Source organism: Martes martes (genome assembly GCF_963455335.1).
Source record: "Martes martes genome assembly, chromosome: 16".
Classification (NCBI taxonomy): Eukaryota; Metazoa; Chordata; class Mammalia; order Carnivora; family Mustelidae; genus Martes; species Martes martes.
In genome coordinates, this window is record NC_137904.1 from 22,769,464 (window position 1) to 22,793,950 (window position 24,487).

Genomic DNA, 24,487 nt, shown 5'->3' on the forward strand with positions numbered 1-24,487 from the left:
GTCTTAACCTTGAATAAGAATTGCCGTAGTTGAACACTTCCTCCCTAAATTCTCTAATTTGCATTTCCGTAACTACTCACTTTCCTCCTTTTTACATCTTCAGCATAACCTGCCTGGTATCATTGTCTTTTTCTCAAATGTTGGTGTTCTTTCAGTCTCCCTTTCATGCTACTCAGACTCCTCTGAGTAATCTCATCCAATTCTGTCACTGTGTATTAAGCTCAAAACTTCAACTGCTTTTACTCTGAGTTCAAACCACATATATTCAACATCACCACTCTAGTCTTTGTATATAACACTGAATTCATTTTTTTCCAAACCCTGATGATTAGGTTATATGGATCCTGTCTCTAACATACCCATTTTTTCCTTTCTATCTCTAATACAACTGTCCTAATTTCTTCACTTTTGCAGTAACATTTACTGGGCTCTTTTTCTGTACAGTAGTCCCACCTTATCCGTGGTTTTGCTTTCCGCGGTTTCAGTTCCCCGCGGTCACTGTGGTCTGGAAGCAGATGATCCTTCTGAATCGTCAGAAGGTCAGTAGTAGCCTAACGCTACGTCACAATGCTAACGCTACGTCACAATGCCTATTGCCATTCATCTCACTTCATCTCATCACTAGGCATCTATTCATCTCACATCATCACAAGAAAAATGGTAAGTACAGTACAGTAAGACACTTGAGAGAGACCACATGCACGTAACTTTTTTTACAGTGTGTTTTTTATTGTTTTATTGTTAATCTCTTACTGTGCCTAATTTATAAATTAAACTTTATCATAGGCATGTATGTATAGGGAAAAACATAGTATATGTAGGGTTTGGTACTATTTGCAGTTTTAGGCATCCGCTGTTGTGGAAGGGTCTTGGAACCTCTCTCCTGATAAGGGGGATGACTGTACTATCACTTCATCCATACTCTGCAGTTACCTCAATTATTACTGATATTTAGTATAATAATCTCAGATATTTTCAGTGGCTTCCCTTCAGCTGTATGGTTAAATAGGAAATTTTCCTTTGTATGTGCTTTTGTGCTATCCCCTGAGTAGCAGAATAGCATTTGTCTTTGTGTAAGTCTTTACTTCTTAGTGACTTTTAGCTCTGTTCCCTGAGTAGTATTCTTTGTCTAAATCTTTTTGTCTTAGTGACATCCAGCCTTACTACATAATTTTGACCACAAAAGCATAGGTTAGCAAACTTTTTATATGAATGACTAGTTAGTAAATATTTTAGGGTTTGTGAACCACGGGGTCAGTCTCTCCTTGGCAATTCTAGTTATTTGATTCTGTCTTGTACACAAAAACAGCCATGGCTAATATATAAAATGGGTGTGGCTCTGTTTCAAGAAAACTTGACTTGCAAAAACAGGCAATGGGTAGAAATCAAGTTTGCTGACCCCTGCTTTAGCATACCTCCTACTTGAATATCACCAAGGTTTGTTCATGTTGATACTTCTATCTAGAAAAGCTGTTTCTTCTACTAAGCTCATGGAGCTAGAGCCTTTCTGGTTTCACATCTGTATCCCTAGACCTTAAATAGTAGTTTTTAAACTACTTGAAATTTAGAACTTCTAAGTTATTGGACATCTGTTACAGGGAGCATTGTGATAGGGAGCTATGTAGGAAGTAGAAGTAGTCTGCTTTAGAAAGAAAATTGAATATTAAATTTTCTTTCCTGATGAGGTTGTGTAACTAAATATTTGAAAAATTTTATATGGTAAAATTTAACATTTGGATGGTGGCAGTTTAAATTGCAGAATTTTAACAAAATCGCCTACTTTGGTATATTTTCAAAGCAGAAACCATGACTTCCTGTGGCCATTTCTCAATAACTATTTGCATAATTGGGTACTGGGATCCAACTTTAAAAAGAACTGGGAAGTAAAAGACTTTGGGGGAGATGATGAGGGCAGTATTAGAAGTAGACTGTGTTACAACACTGTATAGTTGAATGTGCCTTATTTTGTTCAGCTTCTCTTAACGGTAGTTAAAACAACTACACAAAGTAACTCCTTTTGTATTTAGAATCTGCATGGAGACTTTTGTAACTTCAAAAAGGGCAAAAATACAGTTTTCTCCTTTCCTGTATATTCTCTATTACTAGGTTCTTGTTAATCATGCAAACAATATTTGATTTATTCCCTTCTTATCTTCAGTTAAGTTTCATAGAAACTTAAAATTCTAATCAAGGACATCAAGTTGCTACTAGTTATAGAAGTATTTAATATTAAATAACTAGAAGGGGAATTGCATTAATTTCTCAGTTCAGCACTTCAGATAACGCTGATTTATTTCTTGCTACAAGCTTGGTTGGCCATGGCTAATTTTTTAGCTAGGTCATACATCCCTTTACCTTCCTCAAAAAGCATAATCAAATTCACTGCACCAGAGCCCTTATTTCAGTGTAATAAGACTTTCTTACCAGAAATCATGTAAAATCTATGTTTAAAACCTAAAACCGAATCAGGATTAAGCTAAGGAAATGATTTCAATCCATTAAAGAACTTGGGTGGTTTCAAACAGTTATAGTTTGTCTTTAAAATTTAAAAGTACTTCTGGGACGCCTGGGTGGCTCAGTTGGTTAAGCGGCTGCCTTCGGCTCAGGTCACGATCCCAGCGTCCTGGGATCGAGTCCCACATCGGGCTCCTTGCTCGGCGGGGAGCCTGCTTCTCCCTCTGCCTCTGCCTGCCACTCTGTCTGCCTGTGCTCGCTCCCTCTCTCTCTCTCTCTCTCTCTCTCTCTGACAAAAAAAAAATAAAAATAAAAATAAAAATTTAAAAGTACTAAAGTACTTCTCTGAACTCTTGAGTGTAGTCCCTCCCCATCTCCTGTACCAAAAAAGGATAGCAGGGTAAGAGGCAGGTTGAGGTTTGTGATGGGGGAGGAGAAAAGGAAGTGTTAAAGCATAGGTGGGTCAAAATGGAAAGTTTGTTTTTTTCCAACATAATACAACTAAATACACATTTATCTTTACATTAAACAGACTTAACAGTAATGAACATTGAGTAATCAGTACATACAGAACTCAGGAATTTATTTGTTGGAAATGTGGATTTCTGTACTTTCACTAAAAGAAAAAACATTTGTGTTGGATTAATGTTTTTGAAGTCAGGTCAACCAAGGAAAGGCTGATCTTTGGACTTCTTAAAATAAGCCATTCTGAAGTACAGAAATGTTTAGGATAACGGCTCTAAAGACCATTTCAACTATTCCTAATTGTCTGAAACTAATACAAATTAGAGTGATAGATACGAGTATCATGACTAGAATAACCTTCCTGCTTTATCTTCTTTTTTCCAGATTAAATTGATCACAATTCTCTCCCCTTAGACCTAGGAGATGGGGGTTTTCTTGCCAATCTTTGGATGGGTATCTGTCTAGTGATTTTTTTTTTTTTTTAATATTTATTTGACAGAGAAAGTGAGCACAGGCAAGGGGAGGGGCAGAGGGAGAGGGAGAAGCAGACTCTCCACTGAGCAGGGACCCCAGTGGCGGGGGCTTGATCTCAGAACTTGAGATCATGACCTGAACCCAAGGCAGACGCTTAACCAACTGAACCACCCAGGTGCCCCTGTCCAGTGATTTAAAGCCCATAGCGTCCATCTGTGTTCTTGGACCAAGTGATAACTAGTGTATTATTTCCCAGTTTTTGTTTAATGAGGCTTTTTTTTTAAAGATTTTATTTATTTATTTGACAGACAGAGATAGCAAGTAAGCAAAGAGGCAGGCAGAAAAAGAGGGGAAAGCAGGCTCCCTGCCGAGCAGAGAGCCCGATGCAGGGCTCGATCCCAGGACCCTGAGATCATGACCTGAGCTGAAGGCAGAGGCTTTAACCCACTGAGCCACCCAGGCACCCCTAATTGGGCATTTATTGTGATACCTTGAATGCAGTGTTATCTGGATAATTAGTTTGAATAATTAACCTGTTGTTCCAAACATAAAATTCTGACAAATTTTCAAAACTTAAGAGTGAATTTGATGAGGGACAGAGGGGAGCAGGGAGAGTGTGATCTATCCTTCTCTGCCTCCAACCATAAACATAAAACAAAAAAATAATAATTTGAGATTTATACACTTTTAGCCCTGGGGAGAGATTATGTTGTACCTTAACTATGACCCATGTCCAGATATATTCTATCTTATTGAGCTCCTGTTTTTTTTTTTTTCTTTAACTATAATTGGCCACTGATAAATTGTATGGAATACAATTACACAAAATCCAGTTATACAGAAGAAAATCGCCTTTTTGTCTTCAGAATAACAGTTGTATGGCCATGGGAAGAACACTTATTCCATAGTCATAGTTAGGTTCATTCCTGTTACTGTGTAGTCTTTGTTTATATTGTAAACCCAATAGAATATTTCCTTTCAAGGTATTGTAATTTCTATTTTCCTGTTCTTTGGTTCTCATGGTATAGTAGTCATCTATTGTCTTACTCATCAAACCTTCAAATAAGCCCTCTGTGAAGCTTTCCGGAATGCTTCCAGATAGAATTTTTCTCTGTATGTCACTCTAGTTTGGTCATGTGCATATTTTCTTCACTGTAAGTTATCAAAGTAAGCACATTGTGATCCCATTTCAATGGAATTAGAGCAAATGAGGATTGTGTTTACTAATGGGTGTGGGTTGGCATTTTGACCTTATGGGTTAAAAATAAGAGTAGGTGTGGTCTGAAGAACACAGTCACTTGCCTACAGCAAAGAGTTAAGTAAAATTTTAATAAGGCCTTTTAATAAAGCATCATGTTTAATCAAATTTGAGTGCTTTATTCAGAAGACTTTTGGGTACCAATGGGTTATGATGGATTGCCAAAAAATACTTCATTTTTTTTTTAAAGATTTTATTTATTTATTTGACAGAGAGAGAGAGGGGAAGCAGGCTCCCTGCTGAGCAGAGTGTCCCACGCGGGGCTCGATCCCAGGACCCTGGGATCATGACCTGAGCCGAAGGCAGAGGCTTTAACCCACTGAGCCACCCAGGCACCCCACTTCATTTTTTAAAATGACAATGAGCTGTTTCAAAAAATACCACTTTATCTATGGCATGCTTCAGCGTATCTTTGCTATTTGTATAGATAGAATTGCTCTCTTGGTAGTTTAATTTCAGTTGGTAATTCACTTTTTTTTTTTTTTAAAGATTTTATTTATTTATTTTGACAAAAAGAGAGCACAAACCGAGAGGGAGAAGCAGGCTCCCTGCTGAGCAGAGAGCCTGATGCAGGGCTTGATCCCAGACTCTGGGATCATGACCTGAGCTGAAGTCAGGCACTTAACCAACTGAGCTGCCCAGGCACCCCTATAATTCACTTTATATTACCAACTTAAGGCAATCTGAAAGACACTTCTTGAGAATTCCAAGAAAATAAGAATGTTTTGTCTAAGATTTAGTAGAACTATGCCATTTCAACCCTGCCTCCAGCCCAGTCTAGGTTTTTTAGGTTTAAAGTGAAAATCATAGCATTAAACTTTGTTCTACAAAACTTAGTGTATAAAATAATGTTGTGGTTTTTTTTTTTTTTCTTTGCAGAAATGGAATCTGTTTGGAATTTGCAGAAGCAAGGTAAGAATGGTTGGGTGACCTAAAATGTTAGTACTAATGACTTACAGCATATATTATGTTTGGGTAGGAATAACATAAACAGTGACCTACCAAGGAAATAGGCTTTACATTTTGAATTATTTAGTAACTGCAGTTAAAATACCAGGATTGCTAAACATGGGATAACACTGTAAATGAAAAGAGTATATGAAAATACTCTTCACTTGCTAGGTGAAGAACATGAATTTTTTCCCTCTCTGATTATGAAAATAAGACAATGTAAATATTTTTAATGTAGGAAACCAACATGAGTAAGTGTTTCCACTTATAGCCAGTCTTTATCTGTATTTGTGTGGTAGACAAGTGGTATTCTAAGAACTGAAGTTCATAGTTCAGAAAAATATTGGCTGTTTTAGAAGCCTTATTTGGGCTGTATATTCTCTGAAATAGTAGATAGATGGTTAAAAATCTAAACAACAGCAAAGTAGCTTCCTTCATGAACCACATGTATAAGATGCGAATAGCAGGAAGGCAAAGGGACTGAATAATCCACATCTGGATTGTTTGGAATTTTCCAGAAAAATTAAATTGGTTATCCTAATTGTGTGCTTTTCTAAATATGTTAAAATGTGGTAGCTGTGGAGTACCTGAGAGAAGGTAAGTTTCAGTCTGGAGAACTAGTCACTAATAGATTTGGGCCTTTAGAACTGAATTGCATCCCATTTCCCATCCACTTTGCTAGCTAATATAAGTGAGAAAGGTCACTGTGTAAGCTAGAAAGTGACAAGATTAAATGTACATTTCCTTGGGGGCACCTGGCTAGCTCAGTTGGAAGAGCATGGGGCTCTTGATCTCAGGGGTGTGAATTAGAGCCCCACGTTGGGTGTAGAGATTACTTAAAATAAAATCTTTAAAAAAAAAAAAAAGGTAGGTTTCCCTGATTTCCAGGGATTGCTCCTCCTCCCATCTCTCTCATACTTAGGTCAGGTCTTACTTGTCTAACACTGTGAAGATAACTAGCAAGCTCCTAAATTATTTTGAGTTGCTTTCTGCCCTTATTCAAAGGCAAACGAGAAAAAGTTAGACTAGAAAATATACTCTGCAAAATTAGACTTTCTATATTTACTGTAAATTGGCTATTAGTTATTAAGAGTTAGCATTATCTTCATGGCAGGTTGTTAGAGGATGGCTGTTACAGTCCTAGAAAGGATATTATCTCCACACTAAATTAGATTGACTGTTAGGCTCAGGTGAGCTGAGATCTTTAAAATTATTTTTAGGCCTTTATACTTTTCCATTAGGTGACATTTTATTGGTTTCCTATTTTGTATTAAAAGCATATATTACTTTTAAAAGTTCTTAGGAGAAATGGTATGTAATAAAATTATTGCCTCTCCAGAAGAGGGGGATCATACAGCTAAAAAATTAGAATTTAGAATAGCAGCTGAATCTTAGCTTATGCACGTTGCAGAGAATAAAGACTGGGGGTGCTGTGGGAAATTTGGAGGAAGAAAGAAATAAGTCATGATTAGGACTGAATTGATAGTTTTGCCAATCTTAACTGGAAGTTTTTGGTGTTAGATGTGCCTTGAACAGTTCCTTATTAGTCCATATCGATTAAAGTAAACTTTGACTTCACTTTACTGAGAACAAAAGTTAATAAATCTGGGACGGCTGGGTGGCTCAGTCATTAAGCATCTGCTTTTGGCTCAGGTCCTGATCCCAGGATCCTGGGATTGAGCCCTGCCTGAGGCTCCCTGCTCAGCGGGAAGCCTGCTTCTCCCTCTCCCACTCCTGCTTGTGTTCCCTCTCTCGGTCATAAATAAGTAAAATCTTTAAAAATAATAATAAATAAATGAATCCAAGTGTTTATTTTAGTATTGGATTATGAACAATTTAAGCTTTTATAATTGGGAGAAACACATAAATCCTTTTTATTTTCATTTATTTATTTATTTATTTATTTATTTATTTATTTTTTAAAGATTTTATTTATTTATTTGACAGAGATCACAAGCAGGCAGAGAGAGGGGAAGGCCCTGACCTGACCTGAGCTGAAGGCAGAGGCTTTACCCCATGCAGCCACCCAGGTGCCCCCACATAAATCCTTTTTAACTGAACTCAGCCCCTCTCTAATCTGTAGGAATTGAAGCCCTCACTGGCTAGAGGACACTGTTGCTGGAAATCCTTTGGGATGCCGAACTATTGGGTCCTGGAAAAGTAGATCATATGTGTGTTAATACAAAGAAGTGGTCTTTATTTTTTTTATTATTATCTTTTTTTTTTTTTTTAAGAGGGGGGAAGGGGCAGAGGGGGAAAGAGACCTTTTTTTTTTTTTTTTTAAGATTTTATTTATTATTTGCAAGAGAGAACGCACAATGGGAGGAGAGCAGATGGAGGGAGAAGCAGGTTCCCCCTGAGCAGGGAGCCCAATGCAGGGCTCAATCCCAGGACCCTGGGATCATGACCCGAGCCCAAGGCAGACGCTTAACCAACTGAGCCACCCAGGTGCCACAAGAGAGAGAATTTTAAGCAGGCACCACATCCAGCGCAGAGCCCAAGGTGGAGCCCAAAACAGGGCTCAGTCTTAACCCTGAGATCCTGACCTGAGCCAAAATTGAGTCGGACACTTAACTGACTGAGCCACCCAGGTGCCCAAAGAAGTGGTCTTTAAATTGTGTTTTCGTAAAAAAGGAGGCAGCTAAAATGATGATGGTTATTTGGAATATGGGCGGGCTTTTGGCATTCCAGACCTTATTTTTATTTATGTATCTATTTCTTAACCTTCTCTCCAGATCCCAAAAGGATAATCACTTACAATGAAGCCATGGATAGTCCAGATCAATGAAGGACCAGACTGCCTATTTGTAACCTTTCTGCAGCATTAGAGCCACCGTTCATGGGGGACACAAGGCTTTTATGCTCCTAGATCTTCAACGCAGCAGAGGAACCATAAGTAGAATCACAGGATAATATATACAAATATATATATATACATATATATATATAGTTATTTAAAAAAAAAAGGCAACTGAAAGTAATTAGACTTCTTAAGGAATCAAATTTATTTCAAGAGACTACACAAGGTTATTTAATCTCCGGTACTGAATAGTTTTTTTTTTTTTTTTTGTTAGTTTTTGTTTTTAAGTGTGAATGCAAGTGATTAATGAATACAGACTTATTAACAAGTGTGGTTCTAAAGTTCCTGCTGTCATCAACTTGGGCAACAAATGACCCACTGGAAAGGCAAATCCACTTAAAAGATCTCTGTATCTTGTTCTGTGACTAAAGTGATACACTAATCACGGGGAACCCAGAATGATTCACCATTTTCCCCCACTCCTCCCTTGATCTTTTGGTTATACTTTGAGCCCTGCGAGAATGCTGGATAAAAATGCCTTGAAGTTTGCAGGGGTGTATTTTTTTTCTTTTTTTTCTTTTTCTTTTCTTTTCTTTTTTTTTTTTTTAGCGAATATGATTTGCATGTCTTGCCAGGAGTTAAACAGCCTCTGTGGGGGTGTTGGGGAAAAATTTTCTTTTATTTTTTGTGGGGTGGGAATAGGGGAGGGCATTGAAGTTCTATAATTCTGGAATAGTTGGTGGTACATAGTTCACTTGGCTTTGGTTACATATTGGACTTCAACAAGTGAAGAACCCATGAGTGTCATTTAAGGAAAAGTTACAGAGCAAACAATTGGCTTTAGATATTTAATACGAGAAAATATTCCTTTGCCCATATTTTAATGTAATTGTGTAAGTGGGAGCAAAAATATATTCTGCTTTTCAACTGTAGGTGCTCCAGACTTGCTCTCTTGTCACTAACACTAAATGTGCTGTTTTCCTTGTTTTTCATTGAACATCTAAAGAGAAACTTCTGTACCTTTCTGTAAATTCTCTTTTAATTTCTCAGAAATATCTAAAAGGGGAAGAAAAATTTCCATGAAAATTATAAAACTTTTCATGTTTTTAGCCAGTGAGGAGGTAATAAACCCTGCCTGTAGGAGGTGTTTTCATGCAAACTATACTTCTGAGCTTATTAGCTTCTAATTATATCTTAATAAATATATTTTATTACGAGAGCAAAATGGGTTTTTTAAGGAAAATAATGTGAAATTCTGGAAATTTTCTTTTGGGCAGAGAAGAGCATTAGCCCTGTCTTATCATCACATTGCCATCCTGTTGCACTGCAGCTTGTATATAGCATGCTAAAATAAATTTTTTTGTGTGTGTGCAGAAATAAAGGGTCCAATTTAAGATTGGGTGATGTTAGTGGCATAAAAACAAGTTCTCTGGCCTGACATAGCATCACATTACACACACACACACACACACACACAGAGAAATTAGTATATCCATGTATGTCAAATACAGGTTAAAATAGCAGGGCATTTATATAGAGAGGTGTAGTCTTCTAATAAAAGTAGACTGGATCCCCCGGGGTATTTGGGGGAGAAGGTACCTACTTTTGCTCAAACCCTTTGCTTAAGAAATGTCCAGTTTTGAGCGACTGTAGTATGGATGAGTTTTCTTGTTTTGTTGATTATTTGAGACTTTTAACAGTAGTTTGTGAAAGAAGCTGTTGGGCTCAACATAGAGTAGAGAAAATATCTTTAGTCTGGATTTCTGCCCTGCTTAGATTTTTAAAAGTATAAGCATGGATTGCCAATTCCACTTGATGTAAACAAAACTTTTTATACATAATATATATATATAATAACTTATTGTATCAGTCCAGGTTCAGAAACTTGTGGTAGGCCAGTTCCAGATAGTTTCATTTCACCTGTAAACTGTATCACTTTTACTGATATTGTAATTTTCAAATGTATAATATGTTTACAGATGTGCCCTGCATTTAGTCTGCCTTGTTCCTATTTTGATTTTTGTTGAGTCTCCTGCCTGCTTGCCAAAAGCTAGGATGCTTCAGGCCCGTGTACAATTGAAAGCAGAGGCATCCTTGAGCTTTAAAGCATTGAACAAACTGGAAATTGCAACATACCACATACTGAAGTGAAAGAAGTCTGTGTTTTTGTGTTTTTTTTTTAAATAAAAATTTTCAAAAAGTTAAAAAAAAAAGATACAAGGTTGATTAAAGGACAAAAAGGCTCCAGTTTGTTTTATAGGTTTTAAAGTTCTGCTGTGTGTTCAATTGCCTTGTGTAACCACTTGTCGCCTTAGGGCCAGATTCCCCCTGCACCTCCCCCCTTCTTTTTTTAAATGTCCATTTTGCTTGCCTGGAATTTAAAAGCTCTTCTGTCTCACAACTCACAAGAAACTTTCTGGGTTTGTGACATAGAGGTTGAATGAATATATATATTTAAAAAGGAAAAAAACAAACAAACCAGCCCCCGTCTGAATTGGGCTTTTTAATTTAGAAGCAACGCTTAAAAAATACCTTTAGAACTCTCTTGTTGCTTTCCTACTTCCCTTCCAAATAGCCCTCAGGCCTCCATGTTTAGAGAAGCCAAAAAGAGAATGTATCCCATATCTGTTTGTCCAAAGGTTTTTGAAAGTCTCACTTCTAAATGAAACAATGCAACATTTCACCTTGATTTTCTCCACTGAAATTTCCTTAATTATATGGTTAGGGGTATATAGTTAGGAATGTCTCTTTCTGGGAACCCTAGTGCCCCATCATATTAATTGTCAGTATTTTTGGGCATTGGGTTAATGGACTTAATTGCCTAGGTACAAGCAGGACTTTGGGACAAATCTCCTTTGTGCTGTTTGGTAACACTTGTCGCAATCTTTCTCCTTAGGTCCTCACACAATTCCTTACAGAGCACTTATTAAAAAAAATCTTAAGAGTTGATCTGTTTTCTGATTATTTTTGTGTAAGCTTCTAAACAAACTTCAGCTGTGATTAATTTAGCACATTTAAATAACATTAATGTGTTATTGTTTGGTATAAAGAATTTTCCTTCAACTCAGAGTATTAGTACTGTAGCATAAACCAAATACAGTCTAGAGGGGATTTTTAACATCCCTCCATTATAAAGACTGAAAAAGGAGTGTGTGTGTGTGTAGTGTGTGTGTAGTGTGTGTGTATGTGTGAGGGACAGAGGGAGATAGTAAAAATTAGTAAATGAATGTGTGTAAGACATTATATTAGTATTCAGAGAATGAACTTGTATTTATTTTGTGCCATTTGTTTTCATTACACAGAATAAAAGTCAGGTGGTTTTAATCCTTAAAAGGGTAGTATTTGAAAAATGGCACTAAGAATGAAATCATGACCTATTTTTTTAATAGCTATGAAGATACTAATTATGGGTGAAGATTTCTTTTTAAACTGTCTTGATTGTAGGCTTCTGTGTCACATACCACTCTTCTTGTAGATGTCTAGAATAATTCCCCTTCCCCACAAAAGACAGGGTGTATTTATCTTTCTCTTTTTTCACCCCCACTTTGCTGAACTGAAGTTAATTGCATAGCCTTTCCTCTGACTTTCTTAGTAATGAACTTTGACGTAAAGTATATTTACAGCATCTGTAGTTAGCCCCGCCTCCTCCTTTCTGGGAGGGGATAGACAATAATTAGGAATTTGTTAATGCCAGTTGTTTTTTCTTTGAATAAATGGCTGGAGAAGGTATCTCCATTTTAGCATTTTGCTGTTCTTAATCACCTGCTTATCTACTCATTGAGAATTTGCAAAAACTTTATAAAGGAAAAAAAGTGCTGCATTGGTTTTTTCAAATAACAGTTTCTAGGGAAAATATGGCAAACCTCAGTTATGAGTATTCTCCACAGTACAAAATGTGTTTTGTCACAAAACATTACCATAGCAGTGGTAGATTCATATATATTTGGTTTAGTCTTGTTGCTAACCCAACTGGAGGCCTCTAATGGTTTATCTTGAAAACTTTCAAACGCAAAAAGCCATTTAGTGTGAAATTTTATGTCATATCCAATGGCCACAGGCAAGGAAAACTGGAAGAGGACTTACTTTAAATTGTTAAGTAAGGAGGGAGTCATTTTGTCAAGGCTATTTTCAGAGAAAAAGGTTTGAAAGTCCCATTTCCAAGGATTAGGAGTATAGTTACACCACTGGGCCATATCCTTGACCCATGATCCTTGTATACCTATGCTAACTGCAAAATAGACTAGTAGGACAGGTACATATTAGGGACAGTTTTTATAATCAGGTCTGTTATGACAATGTTATACTAGTTGACTTAGATTCTGACTGGGCAGTGTCCATTGATAATCCTACCCAGAACTGAACTGCATTTTGAAAGGGGTAGGATTTGCTCATCTTTTCCTCCCCAAAGTATTGATACTTGTTTAAAAGGGAGGGTCAGAGGACAAGTATATATAATAGCTGCTCTAAGTTTGCAGATGCATAGGTTATCATTAGTTCTTAATACTGATGTTATTTTTATTGATGTGATTAATCAGCAGAGCACCAGGATTATTTTATGGTGAGAAAGATGGGCTTATGCTTTGAGTATCTTAAAATGTTCCTTTTAAGTACACTTAAATCTTTTCAGATGCGTGAGAGCCAGGACCACCCTGGGTTGGTTTAAAGAATGATAAATCATTGGCTCCCCTCAAGTGCACTGCTTTACTGAGTTTTAAATTAAATTTCACACTGTTTTGCCACTCAATAAGAATAAATAGAATTTTAAGTTGTCTGCGTAATAGAAACACCCAGTGAAGCATGAATGGCATGTTGCTTTTGCATTACTGGGAGTGTCAAATAGCAGTTATGGGCGAGAAACCGATGAACAGCCATCCTCACGTGTTGGGATTGCTGATTCAGACTTCCCTATTTTTCCATAAAATTTTGCTTATGTCCAGAGTTCTAAAGCCATTTTATAATACTGCAGTATCCCTTTTCTACAGCCTTACTAAAATAGCTACAAACATATTCCAGTTCATTTTCACTTTCATTGTATATCAAAGTATACAGACCAAGAAACCAACTTGAGGTAAATTACATAGCTTTCCATATACCCTTTTTTTTCCTCAGGTGCTAAACAAAGGCTCCAAAAAAATGGATACTGCTTTAGTAATGTCTTTTATTCTTATACATTTCTTTTGCTAGATGTAAAGATTTGGTGTTAAAAATGGTTTTAATATGTAAATATGAGTGAATGCCTTTAGTTTGCCCTGTTTGTCTATTAGTCTATTTCATTTATCCTCTATAGAGCAGGATCCTTTCATAATCTTGAATACATTTCATTAGGAGTTGTTGCATTTCTTAGAGTGAAAATACAACTGTTTTCTGTCTTGGATTAATCCTGCTGCTGCTATGAGAAACTGAAAATCAAGAATGTGATGCACTTTTTACATTACTATATACCATACCTTTATAAGTTGCTTTGAATACCTTTCCTGTAGCACAGCCACTAACAAAAGTGAATGAATTTAAATTTTTTCTTCAGGAGGGAATCAGTACAAATAAACTATTTTATGGTATTGGCCTGTGAAGGGCAATAACTTAGGAAAATAAAAGTTAGTATTACACTTTTTGGCCTTAAAATGTCTTCTACTACTGAAAATCTTTTAAATCTTAGTTTTGTTTCTCTTATTCCCTCTCTCTGCCTCAAAAAGAGGATTTGGGAAGAACGGTTTAAAGGAAGTATCATTGGTTTGTTGCTGATTTATCTTGTAGAAAGAAAAACAATTGTCTACTATATAAGCTGGGGAGTTTTTGTTTGTATGCAGAGGAGAAATAATGCCATCCTTAGCCAATCAGATTTAGTGTAATCAAATTAATCAAAACTCAGCTATTCTGCTTCTCCTAGTATGTTTTTACTTAGCAAAGATAAACTTTAGTAGGAATGCTACTTGACAAGAGGAAAAGTCATTTCTCAAGCACATACCCAAACTTGAAGGAGACTTAACCCAACATAATGGAGGAGAAAACACCAAATGGGGTGGAGGAATATGAGAAAGATAAGTGGTCCAAAGCTATCTGGTTATATTTTGATGTTGCCAATATTACCAAGCCAAAATTTTAATTTGCTTATTTAATATGTTTGTTGGCCAGAGATCTATTTTTATATCAATGTGCCTTGCATGTATATTTAAAAAAGTTTGGAAAGGCCATGTAGTAATGCCTGAGATAGTTGATGGTTCTTAACCACCTCACTAATTTTTATGCAGTATGAAATGCTCATTCTATCGCCCAACTGGTGCTCTCTGTTTAAAGTTATAGATCTTGTCACAAACTGGAACTATTTTATAAACTGGGGAAGTGATTTAATTTACTTTTTTTGTTGTTTCTTTTTTTTGTTCTTAATCTGTTAGTGGCTGTTCTGTAGTGGGAAATAGTAAAAGGATTCTTCACTCCCTTTCCCTACCCCCTCAGCACCTTCTTCAAGTAATGTGATGACACCATTTCTTGTGTGCTTTGAAAAAAGTTTCAGCTTGCTGTCTCCTTTAGTGTTATTAAAAAAAGTGTTATAAAAAGCATTGTTTGCAAAATCTAGGGAGATAATGGAGTCCACTTTAATTTGGAATTCTTTGTGAGCTATGATCCAAGTTACTGGCTCTTTCCAACTTAAAAATTTTTATTGTTAAAGCACCTTGGCTTAGAAAATTTTAAGTATTTATGTCTGCAACAATTGTCTCAAAATAATGAACTGTGCAATTCTTGTCATTAAAAAAAAAAAAAAAAAAAGATCTGAACTCTCCCTAATGTGACTTGTTAGTTTCTCTGTATTTCCTGCCAGTGTAAATGTGAAAAGCTTTGCTTGCATTACGTTTTAGAAATGCATTTTGCACACTCGAATTTTGCTGAAGCTCCATGAAAAGGTTAGATCTTAGTAGATGAATAAAGCTATGCACATGTTTTGAAAGTTTAATTTGTGTGTCATTACCAAAAGTGACCTATCCTTATTACTTTGCTGTTCTTAGCTTTACCATCAGTAGAAACATGGCTCAAAGTAATAGTTCTGGGCTAGCTCATCAATAGAACTAGAAGAGAGGAAAACTGGCACTTAATTTAATAAACTTCAGTTTAAATGGGAGCTGGGCTTGTATCTACTAAAGGGCTTTTCTTGAAACAGGGCAGTTTTATCAGCTTTACAAACTTTTGGATGCTCTTACTTCCTTGTGGAAACTCTGGTTTATTTGATCAAATAGAAATGGGAGGTAACTCAAATATGAGGGGAAGACCTTTGCCACATGGAGTTCTGTGACAATTCTGTGTCTTAAGCCTGGTTTAAAGGTAGGATAACCATTTTCCCTTTATTGCTTTAGTATATGTTTGGTTTTACTGAATGAATGACTTAAGATTAGAATCATTCAGCTGTTTAAATATCAAAGCACAGGTTGTTTTAAAGATAATGTGTATCTTTTAAAAATTGCCCAAGCTGATTAGAATAATGTTTAGAAACTGGGCGAATTTGGTTAAACTGCTGCAGTCTGCATGTACTAAATAGCTTTACTTCACATGGATGTGTACTTTTAACGATTGTGTAGATGTACTGGCCAGGTTTGTCAAATCTTTTAAAAGATTGTTTTGTAATCTCCTTAGAACTTTTATAGAAGAGGCTAAATAAGTAGAAAATAATAATGATATTTTCCCCATGCTCCTAGATACAAAAGAAATATTTCTGATTTGTACATTTTTTTCCTATGTTGAGAGGAAGGTTACTTCTCTATCATCAAGTGTGCTCTTGATGTATGTTATTGACTTTGAAAACAGCAAAACCCTTCCTTCTGAAAGTGACAGTCAAAAACTAAATCTAGTAGTCAAGATTGGAAATGTAGTCCATCGTGCTTGGCCTTAAAAGGCAGAAATGAGGGAGTGTAGCATCATCTCAGATGGCCATGGCTATTCCTCAGCATCTGTCAGTAGTTCACTTATGTTTAGTCTTAGAACATGTTGGAGGAGCAAAGTAATTTCTGTGTCTTGTGTGCACCTGCACTTAGGAGTTGTGTTACCTCTTCTTAATCTGCGGGAAAGGATAATTAGTGGACTACAATTATGTTGGAGGATGTTTTCCCTTCCCTCTCCAAATTAAAAAAAAATTTTTTTCAGTGTTTGTTTCGCCCAGTCAGAAAGATAGGCCTTTTCTAGATAAAAGAACAATGGCCAGAAATTTACCCTTTTGCTAATGCTTAGGTATTTGCCATAGCTGTTTCTGATGTCCTGGATTCTGAGGAAGCGTCAGTTACACGATGATCTTCCTTTATTGATGTCTTACTCCATGTTCAGTGTTTTAAAAATATAAATTACACTCTACATCCATACCCAGATTTACTTATTTTATCAGAAAAAAACCTTGAGAAATTTGTAGATCAAATTAAGAGACAATTAAGTGTACATTGTTGAATAAAAAATTTAAAGTTTCTGAGGTGTTTGTGTTATCTTTTGTGTGCTTTAAGTTTTTTAAGAATCTGAAAACTAAGATGGTGAGACATTGATAATGATGATACTTTTTCAAATGGTCAAATGTACAAATTAAGGCTTAAGTATACCATGGTCATATGTCATTGTATTAAGACAAATCATACAGGTTATCACAGTGCTTAGAATTGGCATATTTGTTTAAAAATGAGCTGTGGGAATAGCTATCCTACCTTTTTTGCATGCCCATTGAACCTTATGTTCTTAAAATTGAAATAAGCCAAAATTGAGCTCAGCAATTAAGCAACTAGAATAAGTGGCCCAAATTTTGGATTTATTTGCAACTTTATGTAGAAATCCATGGCACTGCATATTTGAGAAATTTCCCAAGTTTGTATAGCGTTGACTTGTCACAAGTTGAAAAAAAAATCAATGCTAACATCAACATATTAGAGTAGGGAATGAGAGGAGATGTAAAAAACATTTATGGAAAGTGTGTCTGCCACTATATAGACTGGTACATTTCATATGCTTATATGTTTGAGTTAGGGAATAATTGTCCTTGGCCTGGTGAGTGACTTGCAAGGATACAAAAGGGAATTTGGGGTTTCACTGAAGCTTGTCTTTACAAATTCTCAGTCCCATAGGTGTGATTTCTATAAAAGTATGGTGGGATACCTGGGGGGCTCAGTTGGTTAAGCCTCTGACTCTTGGCTCAGGACTTGATCTCACGGTCGGGAGTCTGAGCTCCATGCTGGGCATGGAGCCTACTTAAAGGGGCACCTAGTGGTGTGGTTAAGCTTCTGTTTCCCTTCAGGTTGTGATCTCAGGACCCTGAGTTGAGACTGAGCCCTACACACTAAACTTGGAGTCTGCTCAGGTTTCTCTTTCCTTCTCCCCCTCCCCCACTGCATGCACACTCAAATCTTTGAAAAAAAGAAGTATGGTAGTTAATTCAGTCTACACAATTTTTCTTTTTTAATGACATTTATTGTGGATTTCAGCGGCTAACATAAAATTCATTCTAGATTGCTTAGCAAGGTTTCTCTTACTTGGAGCTTTTAATCCGCTACTGTTGGATACGGCGAATTGATTGAATCTGCGAAGTCTGGGCGTGAGAACCCCACTCTCTCCAGTGTTTATAGTCTCCTCCATGATGGTCACATTCCAAGATATATTGATAACCACGGTATCCAGGATACTGGTAGCAGACCCAGCTAGAAAATCCAAAGCACATTAGATTATTAAAACTAGTTAGGAACACGGTCAGTACCCTAAAACCTGAGCCTCTTTCCTCAGCACAATTGGTACAGAGTGCTTTTCGCCTTGGAAAACAACAATCAGCCTGAATGTGCCAGGCATTGTTTGTGAGCATAATATGGCAACAGCTAGTCGAAAATCAACTTTGATTACGAGAAAACGTAAAAGAGGGTGCCTGGTTGGCTCAGTTGGTTAAGCGTCTAACTTTTGATTTTAGCTCAGGTCATGATCTCAGGGTCTTGAGATGGAGTAACCTACTCAGTGGGGAATCGGCTTCTCTCCCTCTGTCCCTCCCTCTGCTTATGAGCATGCACTCTCAAATAAATGAATCTTTTTATTTATTTTTTTAAAGGTTTTATTTATTTATTTGATAGAGATCACAAATAGGCAGAGAGGAGGAAGCAGGCTTCCCGCAAGCAGAGAGCCCAACGTAGGGCTCGATCCCAGGACCCTGAGATCATGACCCGAGCCAAAGGCAGAGGCTTTAACCCACTGAGCCACCCAGGTGTCCCTAAATGAATCTTTAAAAAAAATTTTTTTTGAGTAGAACGTAATTCCATAGAGAAATATTTGAGAGGGAAAAAAACTGACCTTAAGTGAGAGTTGGTACCAACAAGTTGAAATTTTAAAATTAATAGCTAGAACATGCCAGCCAAATCAGTATACTAGTGTATGAAATCTGATAAGATGTAACCATTGATGTGTTAATATTTACAAGATCTACATTTGCAAGAGTTACTTTGAAATGTGCCCCAACTCTGTTTTTGCACTTACGCCCCACATTGTATCTTCATGGACCCAACTTCATTGTTGAACCAACCCATGGCTTGCAAGGAGGGGTAGTCATCACAGATCTCCCACTGGCGTCCAATGAAGTTTTCCTTCTCAAAGATGGTAATCTTAGACTCCTTATGATTCTGTAATCCAGAAATTTTTAAGAAATCATTTGGTACCAGTGTTAACGACTGTCTTCTTAATTCTTTATCTTTTTCCAAATTCAAGATACTTCTGGTTTACAGATGGGAGTACATGATCATTGATTGTAAAAACATTTCAGGCAATATAGAAGTAAGAACTACTCAGTCCTGTCTGGTCCAATGTAATAACCATAACATTTCAAATGTACAAATAACATGTAATACTATGGAGCAACAAAAGGTCGACAAAGAAAATAGAGCAGGAAAAAATACTTGAAACACACAGCCAACCAAGGGATTAATATTCACTAGTGTGAGAAAAGAAGACAGAAATGAATAGAAAAAGTAAGCTATGTTGTACGTGTGTGCGTGTACTGTGTTGGAAACAACCTAAAGTCCAGTAAGGGGATATGAATAGTACACAAGCGTTAAGGCAGAGACTAACATGTATGGAGTACAAAGACAGGCAAAACTAACTCTCACTAGTCACCCTACTGCACTTTTGAAGATCGTGGGCTCTTGAGTATCCACTTCCTGCCACTCCTAGCTTAATGAAAATACCTTCTACTAGGGAAGAACCAAAGGGCAGATTTAGAAACAGAGGGACCAGTGTTTTTCTTTCCTCTTTTTACTGTTATCCTTCCTGCTGCATTTCAGCATAGATGATGAGAAGCAGCAGTGTCAGTCCATATGCAGCCTCTCTTGCCCCAAACCCCCACATGCACAGAGGTGAAAAATGCAGAGACTCACAGCTGAACAGATGGGGCGGAAGGACATGAGGCGCTCAATGTGGTAGGCATTACTCCCGCTCCAGGCGTCCCAGCGAGGGTATTCTCCTCTCTCCAGGATAAACTGTTGCCCACAGAAGCTGGTATGCTCATAACCAACCCAGCTGCCAAAGACAAGTTGTGGCGTTTGTTCATGGTGTTCAGAGCCTACGTGGCCTCAGGGAGAAGGCATCTTTTGTTTTAGATGTAAAATATCAAGCCAGTTCCAACAGAGCCAAGTCACAAGAGGTGGGAAATGAGCTGGCAGCTACAGGAATATGTACAAATATTACAAATGTAATATTTGTTTTGGGATTGTCCACTGAAAGGGTTTGCCTCGCTGACCTGAGTAATGTGTATGAGCAAAGTCAGTCTAAAATTTTATTTCCTTTCTCTCCAAGTTACCTTATTCTCTACTTGGAGCTCCAGGTCAGGATCTAGTGACTGACTATTGATTTCGTTCCAGCCAAACCTATTGGCTTCTTCCTAAGGAAGCAAAGGGATGAACAGGCAGCTGATGGGTTACTAGTCTCTTGTTTCCTTTTAGCTTTGTGGGTTCTCGCTCCTGCTGTCACACACCTATTCCCCATTTACTAAAACACCTCGGATCAATTTTTCACAGCCAAACCTCAGTTACCGGTGACGCCTTAAAAGTATTTTACTCCCTTTAAAGGGTTAGCTAAATTTGGTGGCCCTCAACTTGTGCAAAGCCCATTTTGCTTTGCCCAAAGGAGAATCCTTTCTGTGTGTTTTTAGGCTGCCAGGGTCAGAAAACAAAACAAGAGTAACTCGTCAAAGAAATTAATCAAGAAACTCCTCAAAAATTAGCTGGTACCTAATGTGGCTCTCATGTCCTGGGGTTTAGTTCCTTTTTACACAGAGAACTCAGGGAGTTAGCTGGAAAGAGGTTGCAGTTTGATGCTTTCCTCTATTTTCTGTAGGCAAGACAAACTGAAGGATCCTGTGGCTCTTCTGGGAGAACAGGTATCAGCCTGTGGGCTCTAGAGGCCGGGATCTGATTACTGGCACTGCCCCTCCCGATGGTCTACATTTCTTTAATGCACCCCCCTCACCACCACCAAAGCTAGTACCAAGCCACTAGGAACTTCATGTTCCTTCTAGCTTTGAGTTACTAAATTACACACATAGTGATTTCTTTTGACATTACTGCCATAGGGAGGCCTCTTTCCCAGAACAGATTAGAATCTGGGGAGGGGGGGAGACATCTTTCTTCCCTGATCCCCACCTTTATGGCCCCATTTCTACAGAGACCACAAACAAGGGCCCTGAGGTCCTGCTGAGGTCCATACTCACGCGCCACATTCCACCTTGAGAGATCGGACATTATCAAAACTGCGCTCAGAGACATTTGGGCAGGAGCTGGTGAACTCCATCCTCTTGCCCTGGAAATTCTCCTGGTCGTAGATGGTTATCTGAATGGAATTGAACGGGGAAACAGAGTTAGAACATGGTACATCAGGAAGAACAGAAGCCCCAGTCAAGAGCTTATCTTTTGTCTGACCCTGTGTTTTCCATCACTAGCTGTAGCCCAGGATGTCTGGCAAGGTCTCTTCCACTACAGACAGGATAGGAAGGGGCTTGGATTAATAACACTGGTTGGTGGTGTTTACATGCCCAGGCTAGGAATGAAGTGTGGGGGTGAGTTTATGACAGGAATCGTTTGCCAGGAACAATACCTGGCCCAGTGGAAAGGATAATGATAATCCCAGGCCTTCCTCTGGATTATTTCTTATCTTCTCCAGTCACATTCACTACAGAAACGCATGGTGTAAACTGAGAATTGTGATCAACCCCTTTCATACCTTGGACTAGAACTTAGCTCTTGAACCTGGCTAGAGGACAAACTCCCAAAGCTGTGAACTGTCCCTCAGAGTTGACCCAGTGAAGAAGGTAGGAGTGTTGAGGAAAATAGCGAAAGCTGAGGATCAGCCGCTTCGGGTAATGGTTACCATCAGCCTCAGGTTGGGAGTCGGGAGACCTGGGTTGGGATCTGGTGGCAAATCTGTCATTTCTGGACCCCAGCTTCTCCCCGGCAGCATATTCTTCTCTGGGGTGCTCTATTTTTTAAATTCTTTATTTTTTTATTTTTTTTTTTTATTTTCAAGTAATCTCTACACCCAACGTGGGACTCCAACTCACACCTCCAAGATCAAGACGTGCAAGTTCCACCAATTGAGTCATCCAGGCACCCCTGGGCTGCTCTGTTTTAAGATGATTTTCAGGGCACCTGGATGGCTCAGTTGGTAAGCATCTGCCTTCGGCTCAGGTCATGACCCCAGGGCCCCGGGATCGAGTCCCACATCGGGCCCCCTGCTCAGCGGGGAGCCTGCTTCTCCCTCTCCCTCTGCCTGCCGCTCCCCATGCTTGTGTTCTCTCTCTCCGTCAAATAAATAAATAAAATCTTTTTTTAAAAAAAGATGATTTTAGTAGTGTGGAGGAGAGGTGACCTAGAAAATGAGGTATCATCTTCCACACACAAGGGCTTCCAGGGTCATCCTTCTGTCAGAATGGGGCATTCTGAAAGATCCTTCCTGAGACAACATCTGGATGTTGAGTCAACACTTCCCCTAAAACTGCTATCTTATTGGTTGGTCACTGTCCCGTGGAAAAGCACAACCCTGGGACCTGCTCACAGTGCCTCTCATCCCCTGCCCTGCAGGACTGCTCAGTATTCTACCTGATGGGGGTGAACTTACCTTCCATGGCCCCACGGACCCCGACATGGGGTTGGTTTGAGCCATCTTGGTGGTTGGAAGGGTTTCTGGAAGACAAGACACCCATCAGTGACATGGCCTGTTGGGGGCAGGGGGTGAAGTGACAGCAAAGGAGAAAGGAAAGGGGGCTTCAAGTCCAGTAGATAGAGTTGGCCTGGGGTCCCGGTTTTGCCTTCCACTAGCGGAACCTCCATCGTTTCCCCCTGGCAGAGCGACCGCGTGCAGTTTCGAGGGGATTCCAAGCAACAGTGCAGGTGATGTGCGGCCCAGGCCACGTGACCTCTTGGTTTATGTGGTTGTTGCGCTCTTGCCTGCCTCCAGGTACCCCCTGTGGGTGGCAGCATTGCCTCTGTCTCGCCCACCCCAGGATAAACTCGTTGGTGACTGACCCTCCAGTCCACACGCAGCGTGGGGTCCCCTCCCACCCAGCTCCTCACAGCCCGTCGCCAGCTGGCCGCGCGCGACCCCGCCGCCATTGCCTCCCCGGGAGAGAGACATGGCTGCTCTTCCAGCCTGTGGTGACTCGCTTTCTTCCCTGGTGTCCAGCACTCATTGGAGCACCTCCCTCTGTCTCTCTTTTGAAGGTGGCCTGGGGGAACATCTCAGGGGCAGGGCCTGGGTCTCCTGACGGAAGGGATGCAGCACCATGTTGGGCCCAAGTCCGGGCAGTTTGGGGTCGAGGGAGAGGATGAGTGGCGTTGGAAAAGACTTACTGAAGGGAAGTGCGCAAGCAAAGGGGGCTGATAATAGCGAAAACAGTGGCTCTATGCCAGGCCCTGTTTGAGATGCTGGATATGCATTTAATACACTTAATCTTGATACCAAGCCTGTGAGGAAAGTGCTGTCATCCTCTCCATTTTACAGGTGAGGATACTGAGGCCCATCAAGGTCAGGTAGACAGGAAAGATGGTACCCAGAGGAAAGGCAGGAAGGATGGGAGGGAGGGAAGGACGGAAGAAGAAGGCAGCTTTCTTGGTCCAAAACAGCCATCTGTAGCCCTTCTTTCTGGCTGGTCTCAGGCCCAGGGGCTGATGCGTGTGCCACACTCTGCAATGCATCTTTCCATTCTGCACCTCTGACCCCCTGGACTTCTCCCTCTGCCCTGGGAGCCTGTTCATTTCTGGGATCGCCGTGCACCCTCTCAGCCCTGATGGCGAGGCCAGGGCTCACTGCCATAAAAATACTCCTCTCCAGGCGCCAAGGGAAGGCTGCCTCCCCCAGAGTTCCCCACTCTTCTCCAGCCAGGCCAGGACACCCTGCGGGGCCTTACTCACCCAGCTCCTGCTGCACGGTCTGGGTCTCCATCTGGTGCCACTTCCTCTGCGGCTCTGCTCTTTATAGCCCCGTGGCTGAGGGCCTCTGGCTCTGTCAGCACTCTGCTTTCCCTCGGCTTTTGTTCCCCCTGATCCCCAGAGCTTTGGTGGCTCAGCCTGCTGGGCAGGCATCCCTCAGGCTTTTGTTTCAACTGGGGAAACAGAAATCCAAAGAGGCGCTGCTGCTGTGGGCGAGGCTGGTAGCGGGAGACCTTGGCCGTGGCCGTGGTCTTGATTTCAGAACAGCGGCGAGGTGAGGACAGGTGTCTGTGTGAGCGCTGGGCCCTTACCCTTCTTCAAGGTCCTCGTGCTGCCCTGGGACCTTCCTCGGACCCACGTCACGGCCGACACATCAAAATGCACCTCATTTCCCACCCACGATGTACATTTTTTGCTCTGAAGAAAAGTGAAAGGACCATAGAAATTCTGAACTTTATTAGGACCAAAAAAAAGGAGGGGGTTCGCTGTGTTCTCAGGATTCTTTATTATACTATATTTATATAGAAATCTGATGAAACTGATGAATCACAGACCTGTACCCCTGAAACAAATAATAAATTATATGCTAATGAATTGAATTTAAATTAAAAATAAGAAATCTATAAGAATTGAATTCAATGATGGCTGATCAGTGGACATGAATCTCTCTGTGGT

The 24,487-nt window shown here is 39.4% G+C and overlaps 2 protein-coding genes across 3 annotated transcripts in view; one reads left to right on the plus strand and one right to left on the minus strand.

Moving 5' to 3' along the window:
- NUFIP2 (nuclear FMR1 interacting protein 2) overlaps positions 1–16,845 on the plus strand; it is a 31,841-nt gene extending 14,996 nt beyond the window's left edge. The window contains exons 3-4 of the mRNA XM_080827024.1: positions 5,531–5,563; positions 8,338–16,845. Coding sequence (XP_080683150.1) covers positions 5,531–5,563; positions 8,338–8,390 — 86 coding nt within the window. The 3' untranslated portion in view covers positions 8,391–16,845. The remainder of the gene's footprint in view (positions 1–5,530; positions 5,564–8,337) is intronic.
- A 1,065-nt stretch (positions 16,846–17,910) lies between these two features.
- Positions 17,911–23,825, minus strand: CRYBA1 (crystallin beta A1; the record flags this gene model as incomplete). Of its 2 annotated transcripts, XM_080826564.1 has the most annotated exons (6): positions 17,911–18,058; positions 18,876–19,018; positions 19,769–19,910; positions 21,100–21,218; positions 22,503–22,567; positions 23,795–23,825. In XM_080826564.1, 6 exons carry the CDS (start codon positions 23,823–23,825, stop codon positions 17,911–17,913), a joined length of 648 nt encoding a protein of 215 aa, XP_080682690.1. The 2 variants fall into 2 exon arrangements, with proteins under 2 accessions (XP_080682690.1, XP_080682691.1); XM_080826565.1 differs by lacking the exons at positions 17,911–18,058; positions 19,769–19,910 and having other exon boundaries at positions 18,892–19,018.
- Between the last annotated feature and the right edge of the window lie 662 nt (positions 23,826–24,487).